The sequence below is a fragment of the Phalacrocorax carbo genome, chromosome 1 (genome assembly GCF_963921805.1).
Source record: "Phalacrocorax carbo chromosome 1, bPhaCar2.1, whole genome shotgun sequence".
Classification (NCBI taxonomy): domain Eukaryota; kingdom Metazoa; phylum Chordata; class Aves; order Suliformes; family Phalacrocoracidae; genus Phalacrocorax; species Phalacrocorax carbo.
In genome coordinates this window covers 27,999,699-28,012,834 of record NC_087513.1, presented here as the reverse complement: position 1 = coordinate 28,012,834, position 13,136 = coordinate 27,999,699, and the positions used below count along the sequence as shown (strand labels likewise).

The window sequence follows — 13,136 nt, the reverse complement described above, 5'->3', positions numbered from 1 at the left end:
CAAACTTTCAAAACCAGTTTCTAGTAGCAGAGATTCGATTTGAGCCATCTTGGCCTGATTTTTGAGGAACTTGGAGTTCCCATAGATCAAGTCAGAGTCAAGGGGGGAACTTGCAAATATCTTCAGCCTTTGCCTGCCTGTTTTGAGACCCCAGTCTGCATGATGCAATGGAAGGGAAGGTATGGTGTGACGTGCAGAATATTTCCCTACTTACTAAAATGTGGGGGTGCACTCTTCAGCTCCCTGATGTCCACCTGGAGAACTCAGACAGGTAAATGGACATTTACTTTCACAGGTTCCAGGCTGGGCCTAAATATGGAAGCTTCCAAACACAGCTTTCAGTTTTCAAGTTAGAGCTAATACAGTATCTGACTGGGTCAATAACAGCAGTGAGAACACAGGTTATAGTAAGTCCTGCGCAGGTGTTATTTCTCATGCAAGCTTTTAGTCTATCAGGTCTCCTACATTTGGCTAATTCAGTCTTGCATTTTTCATTTCTCTCTCCACGCTGTTTGGCTCTAGGGGAAAAGAGATCTGACAGTAGCTGGTGGCTAACACAGAGTGCTGGGGTTAGTGTATTTGTGTGGTGTTTCTGAGCAGCCCAACTGCTGCGGCACATCGAGCGACAGTTCTGCATGGTGCTAATGCAGCCCCGCTGAGTTTTGCCTGCAAGTCCTGCCCCGCTCCTTCTGTGGTCCCTCCTACCTTTCATTTTAAGCAGAAGAAAGGAAAATTAAAGAAGACAGTATTGGACAGGATGCTGTTTCACAGTTGTTTTCAGCCAGGTCAGACACAGCTCATGCTTGGAATGAAAACCATCAAATATTCAGTAAGAAAAATAGTGGGCGTCTTGCCCTGCCTTTTCTCCTGGGATTTCGTCAAAGGCTAAATCAAATAACATCATTCTTGTCAATGCTAATGAGGTGGTCTAAGCAGCATTTTATTTGTCTTCTCATGAAACAAAACAAGCTTTACAACTATGGACAGTCCAGTTTGTCTAGCAGACACACAAAACCTTTGGAGGAAATCACACCGGAGAGGGTCTCACTGCCTGTAGGGACAAGAAGACCACCCCGCCACAAGATGATTGTGTTTGAAAAGTTTAACTTCACACTATACTTCTGTAAGGCCATGTGAGAGGGCTGCTCCCTCAGCCTCTGCTACGCCATTTGCCGTGCATTTGATTGGGAATTCTTTCTCTGCAGTTCACTCATTTGAAAATCTTTATTATGCAAAATTCTCCCCTAAAGTTTGTCTCCTCATCAGTCAGGTCCTGAATGCAGATTGCAATTCTGTCTACAGAGTTAGCACAGAGCCCTCTCCATTTTAATAAGTTTTGGGTGTCCCAAGAGACTGGCAGACAATGGAAATTGTACAGCGCTTGTCAAACCTGCTGCTATGCTTTCTTTGAAATACTCCAAAATGGAGGCAAAGAGGTAAAAGTTTCCTACTTAACTTGTCTACTTTTCCATTTGGTACAATTACTGTGTGAGTCACTCAGCTTTAAGAATGCTTTGAAGGGGAAAGTTGATTATTAGAGACGTAAGAATAATGAATCACACTCGATGGAAAATTAATTTTTTGCTTCTTTTTATGACACATTACCCAGACCACCAATTACTGGAAAAAAAAAATCCCTGCCACATACAGAAATTTCTCATAGGAGAAAAATGGCATGAACACCCTATTGATTTCATAAGTAGGAAGCATAGATGAGTTTTCAATGACAGGATAATGATATTAGGTATTGTAGATCTCCAGGGAGTTTTCATGAGGTTGCTGGCTCTAATTATGAAAATGTTTTCCAGCCACCTCTATTCCAAGAAGCACCTTGCAATTTCTTGTATGCGAACAGATCAGTATCTTAGAGACTCTCAGAATAGATGTGCTCTATAGAGTGAGGCTACCAAGGTTAGAACAGAAGTGTCTGGAATAGACTATTTCTCCAGAATTAAAAGAAATAAATTGTATCTGAAAAATAGTAAAACTTTCAGTCAAGGTGCAAATTTCAGCTATGTTTTCTGAATTTTTTTCATTGCTGTGCCAGTTTTTTTGGATGCACAAACCATGATGATCCTCGTCTTTGGAAGATGTAGTTCTGCTCATATCTGTAAGTTCAGTGCTCATATCAAATCATGCCTGGAAGAAATGGAGGCACAAAAGGAGGCTGCAGGGCAGCTGAGGGTGCTTTATCTATGTGCCTCTTTTTGTCTTAGCATGGGAATAGCTCCTCCAAGAGAGGCTTCCACATAATGGGAACCCATGGGATATTTTTTCTTTTGTGAAATGCCAAGAGTTGGTGGTGAAAACTCTTTGCATGATTTGTCTCTCTAGAGTAGATTAGCCTTTGTTATTTGTGGCACTGGAATTAATCACTGTGGCAAACTTTTAGTTCAGGGTATTCTTTAGACAGCTAATGAACCAAAATAAAAAAGATTTAATGGAGCTGTTACCTCCCTCAGTGTTGCATGAAAGAAGAGCACAAAACTTACCCTGTTCCATTGAGAGAACTGTGCTGATCTGGCACTTGGAACAAAAGCCATTAATTGTCTTAAATGACTCCAGATAATGAGGTTTAGTAATTGGCTTTTGTTTTAATACAGCTTTGAAAGGCTAAATGACATAAATCTGTGTAATGCCTCAGAATAAGCGACGGTTAAGGTAACAGGTACATTTAACTTCACAAACAGTGCCTGTCCAAACTGGGTAAAGCTGCATCAGTCCATTTACGTGAGTGACTGGTTGATGTTAAGAATAATTTTAAAATACAGATTTGTTTGAACACTTTGGTGTGTAGAACAGAAAATAAGGTCATTTTGTTGCCGTGCTTAGGTACTTGTATTTGCAATGAAATACATTACTGATGATTTTCAGTAGAGCCCAATTGTTGTATGCCTTAAATTGAAAACTTAACAGTCTTAAAATCATCTGCCCGATAAACTGCATCACATTGGGATTTCCCCTGCTTTTGTGTTGGGGAAATTGCTGATACACACACATGCTGATAGATGTGTGATTAGAAAAGAAAACCACAAGCTAACTATGAAGGTGCCTTCTCCAGTATCTGAACTGGTTCCCCCTACAAAGGCACCTTGTAGTATTGCACAGCGAAGAAACTCCCCCATCACAAATCTGAGAGAGCGCTTCCTCATGCAGTGCAACGCTGAAGTAAAAATTAAGACAAAGACTCATGTTTCTTGAAGCTTTAATGTCTGCAGGGCAGACATGTATAATGAGTGTTTCAAGTCAGTTTGCAAGCAACCTGATTTTAGAAGAATTGAAGTTGAAAATGTTGCAAGAGAGTTTGGCTAAGAATCAAGTAACAACCCAATTTTGCACATCCGCATCTTTAAAAATCCAAATACTGATATCTCTACTCAGTACGTCATTGCTCATCGTTCATGCCTCTTTCTTATTTGGCCCAGCTCCTTCCTTCCACTCGTACATTATTAATACCAGGAGTCTGCTTTTAGCATTAGGACACTGTGATGGTCATTAAAAAACGTGCGGTAGTTCAATCCCTGACAGCTAAGGGCTGTAGCTCCCAGGAAATAGTTTCTCCCTCATTTTCTTTTTCTTTAAAAGGAAATGCTGTGGGATTTTTTTGTTTGTTTGGGGTTTTTTGGGGGTGTGTGTGTGTGTGTTTGGTGTTTTTTTTTTTTTAAGTGGGGTTTTTGCTGCCAAGATATTAGCAAATCTTGGTGTTCATGCAGCATGCTCTGCAGTTAACAGGAGCTGTGTAATTAACTCATGTCACCACTGCATTGTGAAAGCAAGAGGAAATGTCCCTGTCCCTCGGCAGGGGCAACTATATGGCATGAAATTTGCATTATAATAGCTGCTTTCATGGGGGAAAGTTGATCTTTTTTTCTCCATACTTTTATTCTCCCCAAATCCACAAGGTAGGGAGTTTGTAATCTCAGACAAATGGAATAGCAAAATACTGTGCTTGAGCCTAGCTATCCCAAGTTGGTTTTAGTATTTAAATTTGCAAGATGGAATATTTTCCTTGGGGTGGGTGCAGTGCTTCCTGTGCCCCTATGTCCAGCCTGCCTGCTCCTGGGGGAAAGTTGTAGCAGCTGACCTTAGCAGGACATTCTGAGAAAGTGTAGTTGGGTTGGGAATGGGAATCTCTAGCAGTATCTTGTGTTAAGTGCTTTAGGTTGTGAGACAAGGCTTTGGGGTGTATTTGATACCAAAGAATAACTTGTTGATAGTATCTCTTCCTAAATGACCACAGCTGTTAGTGTTGGCAGTCTTCTTTCTCCCAGTGAAAAGATACTTCTGAACTGCAAACCATCTTTAAGTAAAACGAGCCTTTATTTACATTGACGTTGCATGTGTCATTTTGCTTTTGCTGTTGTTTTCTCTATCTTCTTCTCCTTTCCATGCATGTTAATTTTTACTATTGCCATTCAATTTTTTAATTTGCTTTTTAACTCATCTCTGTATTATACTTGTCTGTCTCTAATCTGGTTTTATTTTCTTTTCCCTTTCCCAAGTCACCGTGGTGTCTAAGTGGGTTTTCGTCTTCCAGATCTGGTTTCCTTGATTCACCTCTATGTCCTTCTGACCTCTGTTCTGTGATGGCTCTTGTCTCTTATCATCAGTTTTGTTTCCCTGTATATTATTCTTAGTCGGGATGAGCAATCTTAATGCCTAGCAGGCTGCATGGTTAATGTACTCTGAAGGACACAGTATATTCATATACGTCCCAAAAGCTCTAGAACCAACACAGACTAATTCCTGCTAGGACTGAACTAGAATTTTTACCAGTCCAATAACTACTGGACATTATAACATGAATACGGATCTGCTGTTGAAAAGCAGGCTAGCACTGATCATTGTGTCACTTTGGTTTTCAGATATGTCATGCATTAAAATGTTGAGGAGAAAGATTAAATTAAATTTGTTAGCAATCCTCCAGCAGGGTTGTTTGGGAAAAGATGACTTGAATTTGCTAAGATTTGTTTCAATTTTCTGTGCTGGACATAATTTGCTCAGTGGGCCACCGGGTCACAAAGCGGAGAGAATGTTATTGCGGTCATCTGCAACCTTCAGAATTCTTTATTTTTCAGTTATAAGTAAACGAACTTGGATACTTTTGACCTACAGCTGGTACAGTACTATTGCCTTTCACTCTTTCTCCTCTTTGGGCTGTACTTTGTGGCTGAAAAGCCTTCCTCATGATGTCCAACTTCTCTCCAGAATAGACCGTCCCTACCCACTCTCCCTTTTTATTGTGGTGAAGGTATTCTGTTGAAAGGGAAAACCTATATTTAAGATGCAGAAACATGGAAGAGAAAAGTGTGGCGGTCTTCAGTCCAGAAAGTTTTAATTCACTAATTAGAAATACCTGTAAGGGCAGAACTTTGTGCGCAACTATGTGGTTAATCAGAGCTCATTATTTATCTGAAGTAATAGGTAGCTTTTGGCACATCACCATTTTCTCTCACCTGGGCTTAGATCCAGCATTCACTGAGAGCAACAGACAGCTTTGCTGGCCATTAGCTTAGGCTCCAGACTCTCATGTGACTCTCATTCAGGCTCGTGCCATTAGGACAAGAGTAGGTGGTTGAACAAAGTGAGCGGGGATCTGGATTTCCTTGTGCACAGCACAGAGACACCGGCTCTTTCTGCCTGGAAAGGCCACGTGTTTCTTTCTGAGTGACAATTTTTTTTCAATTTCTGAAAACGGAGATACACAAAGGCCTTGAAGAAGGAAGTTCCATAGCTTTTGCAACAAGTGAAAATAAACTCACTCTGCATCATTCTTAAATTTTTGAACGCTTACTTCTCTTTTGGTAATTTCTTCAAGAAGTCTGAAGAAGTTAAAAAAAAATCTTGGTACCTTTCCAGGGAAAACCGTGGTAAATGGTAGAAGATTTTTTTTTCTGAGACAATACCCCGTGCTAGCTTTAAATCTGGTGGGGTTTGTATTTATATTGAGCTGAGGCCATTGCAGTATGTAATGCATAATTCAGCCTGTTTTCCCAAAAGTGTATTGTTAACATTCTTACAAGGAACCTTGAACCTTCAAAAAGGTTACGTATAAATTGTTCAATTAAAGTCAAGCGTATGCAGTGCTTCATACTCAGAGAGAGGAGTGTTACACATTTATTAAAAGAAGTTTATTGAGCTTTATTTTGCCCTCTTTGCTGACAGTTTGGTAGAAGAGTTCTTCACTGCTGCAGTAACTTTGAATCGGGGGCTGCATTAATCCATGCTGAAGCCCCTGTGAAATAAGGCAGTCACTGCCCCATCCTCTGTACTGTGTTTGAACACCAGCTTGAATGGATGGTTGCAGTGAAAAGCTGAACTGCTGTGTCAAAGGTCCTCAGCGACAGGTTTCTTAGCTTGTTGCCTGTCTAGAGGATTTGGGCTCTTGGCACTGGTGTTACAGGAACTTGCGTTGGTCTGCATACCAAGTAAATATTATGGAGGGTGAAGAAAGTGCAGCGAAATTTTGTAGTGACACAGGTATCACAGCCGTGATGACTTAAGGACCAGTTATGCACGGTAAGGGCTCTGTGACTATATGCTTTTCTGTGTTTTCTGGCTATTTGTTCTCATAAAAATTACTGCTATACCCAGAAACCTTGTCTCGCTAAGGAGCACAGAGATACTGGCACAAAAAGAGCTGTGCCTTCATGTGTATTTCAGTATATTTAGATTGTTTATGTTTGATCTTTATTTCTGGGTCTGTAATGCATGTTATTATTTATACTAAGTATTGGTATATATTTACGTTTATCTGTATTTTAAGATAACATTCTGTTGAGGGAATTATTTTTCCTTAGAAGTTCCATAAATGATGCAGTCCTGTCTTTGCTTAATCTGTTTGTGTATATGTTTTATGTAATGTTGCTATTAAATTTTTGTTTGCACCTTACTGTGCAAGCTACATAGCCTCACATTCAGAAGTAGGCAATGGGGCTGTAATTTTAGTAGATCCACATGTGGGAATAACAGGTAGTTTGCAATGCTCCCTCCCCTAATGATCTTCTAATGTAATTAACTGATACAGCAGCACGATGATACTTTGAGCAGTTTAACCCCAGTATTTCCCTCCTGCTATGGCTCAAATCCTTGAAGAAATCTGTAAAGCAACATAGTGCTTTATCACCTTGAGTGATACATTTTACATGATTTGAGGATTTTGTCTCTTGAAAAATACCTGGATTTTCCTCTCGTGTTTATTCCCATGTTTGGAACAAGTCACGAGCATTGGCAATGAATAACATATATAACAGGAATGAAATGGCATCAGCTTTCAAGAACATTTCAACCACCTCTTTTGATTAGCCTCAGTAGGGAATATTACATATGACCTATGTGCTTTTTTAGCTTGTGAATGAATTGAATTGGATGTAAATTCATCTCTGTGAACACACACAGTTAACAATGAAATAACAGTCCTTCCCTAGATATTATACAATAGGGTGGAATGATTTGCTAAGGTAATGTAGCACCTTTGGAAATGTAAATAGTACATTACTCTGGACGACTCGAGCATGATTAAAATGAAAGCAGTAAAGAGAAGGGAAGGAAGATGGGGGTGGGTATTTGTAAGACCAGGAGCCTCTCACAAGCAGACATGCTTGGCTTGTTTAGACAGTATTTATAGGTCATGCTGGTTTTCTTAAAAGAAAAAAGGCTGTACTGTATTCCATCATCTCTACTAACACAGCTAAAACAAATCATTCATTGTCAAGACCCTGTGGGCATAATTGGGATTTAACAGTAAGCACTGTAGGAACATCAGGCAAGTTTCTTTAGATACTCATTAGATGCCCTTTTTATGTCTTACCAAGTTACAGACAAGAGATGATACTGCAAGGTGAATAACTGCACCATCTTCCCTTTGTGGACAGAAATAATTAGGCATACACTGACATGTTATCAGTTCAGAAGAAAGGACGTACAGTACCACCTTTCACTGGTGATTCTACTTGGATTCTTTATTCTGCAGTCATCTTCTGCCAGTATCTTCAACTCTCATTTCTCAGAAATCTCTCTCTGCTCCTCAGTCCTGCTATTTCATCAAATTGAAACAGAGAAGAAAAATACTGCTTTCCAAATTTAGGCAGATAGACATTTAGCATTATCTAATGGTTCTAGTTTGCTGCAACACCCTGAAGGAAACCTGTGTACACTACAAGATGTAGTCATTAGATACGATAGTGATTTCTCCAGTGTCAGAAAGCTGACTGTAAAGAAATACTCATTTTTGGATAATGATACATATCAGATAACCCAAAAGTGGGCTGATTCTTACTTCGGGGATTAATATTATGAGAGCTGGGCCTTGATGTAGTTTCCTCTGAAACAATAACTGAATTCTCATTGACTTCAGAATAAAAATATTCTGACCACAGATCCTTAGTTTTACTGTTTTGGAGATATGTTTCTTGTTAGAAAATGTTTGCTTTTGTTAACAATATTTATGGAGACAAATGGACTGGGAGGGTGGTTAGTAATTGGCAGAAGTTGATAGTTTTCATAATGGAACAGACGATGCTTATATTTAATGAGTGGGAAGAAGAATGGCAAACGGATTAGGGAGATACAGTCCCCATAAATAGCTCTGGTAGTTGGGTGCAACTGTAGCAAATCTACTGACCTATACCAGTTAGCTGGGAGTCTGGCCCATGCAATCTAAAAGCATCCAGCATTGTACCTGTTCCCACGACTAATCTGTAAAAGTGAAGAATTGCGGCAGCCTATAGTAAAGCGCATACAGGAGAACCAGTATACGTGCAAGCAAAGAAGAAAGCAGTAGCACTGGTGCAAATGACAGATAAATAAAATCCTATCTCCATTCAGATCTGAGGGTTTGTCTGTAAATCAGTATACATTGCTTGTAAAAGAGTGATGACAGAGAAAAGCTAACAGCATGTCTTAAAAGCCTCATTCATTCTACTCCATTGATGAGCTCCATGGAGCTAATTTGTTGAGAGGGCTCTTCCAAATGGGGATGCATTTCCCAAAGTGAATTTTATTGATGGCAGTCAGTAATGATAAGTATCTCATCACTGCTTATGAAACTTTGTTCTCTTTGCAGCATTTCTTAGTGAAACAAGCAACAGGAACTTAAAGCAAATAGACTCTATCCTTATTCAACGGATATCCTCATGTGGAATCTTCTAAAACACAGGAGGCTTAGGTAGCTTTACAACTTGGGAAATTAAATTTCTTCCAGGGTAATGGGAAAATTTTTCCAGTTTAATAGGAGAAATTCCAGCATTCCATGAGCTGTGAAGCTACAGTGGAGCAATGGAAGAGAAGGCACCTCTGTGAAGTCTCCTGCTGCCTGCCTTTTCATGTTATTGTTGGCACTGCAGCAGCACTGTGCTGCATGGGGGATGTGGACACCTACATCCCATCACAGTGTATTCTCTCTCAGGAATATCCTGACCTAAGCAGAGGAAGTAATTTCACTGGCAGTCTGAAATTTCCCCAGTGACACAACTTGATTATGTCTCTGGCTTACGTTTGCATTCCAGAATGAGGAATGTGTCTTCTAAAGGACTCATGGGTGGTTTGTAGAAGCCAAAGCTATTTTGGTCTCTCCATTCCTCCTCCTTCTTAGCAGGTACTGAGGCTGGAGAAAGTAGGGACTACTATTTCAAAGTCAGCTTGTATTAGACATTAAAAAAAAAGAAAGAAAGAAAGAAAGAAAGAAAGAATGAGAACAGAAAAAAAAAAGAAATAAGATGTGGGAGACCCCCAACCAGCCAGCCAGGGCTGGTATAAAACAGTGTAGCTGTGTTGCACACAGTAAAATGGGGGATGTTACGCTGATTTACACTAGCTGAGAACCTGGCATCCATCTCGTTCATGAAAGAAAATGTACGATGGAATTAAAAACCACCAAACTAGTTCTTTATTATATCAGTTTGGTGCTTAATGCCACTCCTACGGAGCAGAAAATGACAGTTCCATTTTAACACTTTATGGCTTTTTCAAGGAAAAAAATATAGAAAATATTCAGCCAAAACCCAAACAAAGCAGCTGAATTGCAGGATTTTAGTATCTTAGTGATGCATTGCTGGAAAACAATTTTCTGTTTACTGGTCGTAGAAAATTAATCATATGTTTGACGATTTGCATCCTGCTGTTGTTGTCTTAATTTTTTGGCTCCATATTATTTAATTTCAGTAAGTGTCATTTCTAAAGGTAACAGAATGAACTGAGGGCCTCCCACCTATGTATCCAGGTCTTTTATCGGTGTTTTTCAGTAACTGTTTGGTAGTCTTCTACAAGCCTTTTCAATTTACCTGCTAACTATTGTCAGTTCCCTCTTCAGTCATGGAGGCATGTATATATGCATGTGCATGTATATACATATATATATACATGTATAAGAAATACTTTGGCACTGGTTAAGGATGAGACCAGTAGGTTTTTTTTTTTCAGAGAAGATATTCTAACCTTCCATGTAGTTTAATAGAGAGCGTTTTCATCTGTGGAAGATGGAAGCGATGGGAAGGCAAGAGTTTTCTTTAAATATCTAGAGTTTAGTGGAGGAGCTCCAGTTCTCTCTAGTAGCTTCTGTAGAGTGATTCAAAACCTCTTAAAAGATTATTTTATTCTTCTGAGGCCATAGGGATTTTCTGTGGGGGGCTGAGCATGGCTACCTGGTGATTCTTTCAGCTGCTTCCAAAATTTGGTATGACTAAAAAAGCCCTTTGAATTTCCAGAAGCCCGTACAGATGCAGTTGCCGTTCCTTGCAGCTTGTCTGGCTTTGCTTCTGCCCTAGATTCCAGATAATCTGGACAGCTATCATGATTTTCACCCCTAATTATCAGAAAGCCAGTTAGGTCCTTTCCTAATCTGTTTTATGCATTTATATATTGTTGTCATACTGAGTGGTTCACCAACTTTCATGCAGTGGAATGAGTTAGAGAAATGCTATTATCTCCTACTGTATAAGTGAGGAACCAAGGTAATGAGAAGTAAAAGACTTTTAAAAATTTGTCCAGATAGTTTCACCAAGATCATACAGGATGTTGAGACAATGTTGAATGCAGGACATTGAGATCAGTCCCTAAGATTTCTAATGGCAATGGCAGTAGCAAAGACAGATAATAAAATGTGTTCCATATATCATGGGGAATCCTGAACTCGGTGTCAGTGGAGCACTGACTGGAATAGGAAAGACCCAAATGTGTGTGCCAGTGTTTTCCAGTGCCTTGTGATTGACTCTGTTGTGAAAACAAAATTCTGCATGTGGCGGTGTAATGCTCTGCTTTATCACATGTCAGGCAGATGGAACAGGATGTTTTTTAAACTGTATTTTTCATCAGAATTAGGGTCATAACTTATCTGAAGTTGGAAAGCAGTTGGGAGGAGTTGGGGACACGTGGAGAACATGTCCTGCTCTTGTACTCATGGTTTCCTCTCTTTTCTTTTTCAGTGAGTATGTTTTTGAACACATTAACCCCCAAGTTCTATGTTGCCCTGACAGGCACTTCCTCATTAATCTCGGGACTTATTTTGGTAAGTACTAGATATATTAATATCACTTTACAAATTTATTTTGTTATCCAGAATGAGATTTCAGGCTTTATCCAGATTAATAGGTGTCTTTTTTTTTCCTTGAACTTACATTTCTGCAGTACATAAAGTTTGTATTTATTTATTGTTCTTCTTTTTCTCTGGGAATTAAAAAAAAAGAGAGAAGATGTTTCAGTGCTATGTGTCTTTGAAGGAAAAAATCTTGAAGGACAATACACCCCACTAACAACCCTACAGTAATTTATAAAGTGTTTGCATGTTAAGTGTTTCCATCAGCAAGTACTACAGAAATAAAAAGGCCAGTAAAAAGAAGAGGGGGAGAGGTACCAACTATCTGAGCTTAGCATGGTCCTTTTAGAAAGTTATGGCACGACTTATTAGAGAAACAGCGAGTAGAATATTAGCAATGAACCCAGTTCTGGTGCCAAGATTCCAAGGGATAATTCTTTCAGATCTTCACTTTTAAAAACTTACTTAATACATATTAAGCCTAGTTTCTTAAAGGTCTGAAGAGTATTTTTAAACCATTAAACCCCCCCCTTCTTTCCATATGTAATCCCTGAGGGCTTCGTTGTGCAAATTGATGCAGTGGAGTGAATCATAATACCATCACAGTGCAGGAGTCCAAAGCAGAGCATTTGCTCTGGATTTTATTCAGTGTCTTCTTAGAAACAAATGGAGGTAAAAAAATCTAAGGATCTGTAAAGTGTACTTAGGGTATTATGCTTATACTGGGCTCTTCTGTTTCCTCACTGCTGAGAGCTGGCTTTCTACTTACACAAATGAATAAATAGACTAGACTAGACTAGACTAGACTAGACTAGAACAATTTCAGTTGGAAGGGACCTACAACGATCCCCTAGTCCTACTGCCTGACCACGTCAGGGCTGACCAAGTTGAAGCATGTTATAAGGGCATTATCCAAACGCCTCTTAAACACTGCCAGGCTTGGGGCATCGACCACCTCTCTAGGAACCTGTTCCAGTGTTTGACCACCCTCTTTGTAACGAAATGCTTTCTAATGTTCAGTCTAAACCTCCCCTGGTGCAGCTTTGAACCATTCCCATGTGTCCTATCACTGGATCCCAGGGAGAAGAGATCAGCACCTCCCTCTCCTCTTCCCCTCCTCAGGGGAAGGCTATCTTTGTTTTAGTCTTGTTTGTTCAATCAGTCTTAGGTCCTTTATCTAAGAACAAGTTGTACGCTTTTAGAACCTGCTGGATACAAGCTGCAGACCCTCCCTCACTGTAGCAAACTAGGCATATCATTGGGAGACCAATGACACCAATTTTAGGAGTGTAGTTACCATACACTCCTACATACCTAGTGGTAAGTGGAAAGAGGCAGACTTGGCTTGGGGCTGGTTCACATCACCTCGAATCTACTGATGTCAGAGAAACCTGAAAGCATCCAGGAGCCTAACTAAACTGTATCAGTTTGGTGAGGGAAATCTGCACCTCTTACTTTCACGTTGGCTATAGCTGATGCAGACAAAGAAATGGCATCCTTGGCTCCTGAATGCCTGTGAGACTCTCATCACTTAAATGATTTCAGGTATAAAGCATCAGGTGCACTGCTGCTGTGCCTTGCTCTGGGGTTTCCTTGTAGCAGAAGG

At 39.9% G+C, this 13,136-nt stretch overlaps 1 protein-coding gene across 4 annotated transcripts in view; it reads left to right on the top strand.

Annotated features, from left to right (window-relative positions):
* Positions 1-13,136, top strand: part of ST7 (suppression of tumorigenicity 7) — a 160,338-nt gene that overhangs the window by 74,229 nt on the left and 72,973 nt on the right. For all 4 annotated transcript variants that reach the window (XM_064446851.1, XM_064446841.1, XM_064446859.1 and 1 more), the window contains one exon: positions 11,421-11,503. In XM_064446851.1, the coding sequence (XP_064302921.1) occupies positions 11,421-11,503 (83 nt within the window). Of the gene's footprint in view, positions 1-11,420; positions 11,504-13,136 lie in introns of those variants that run through there.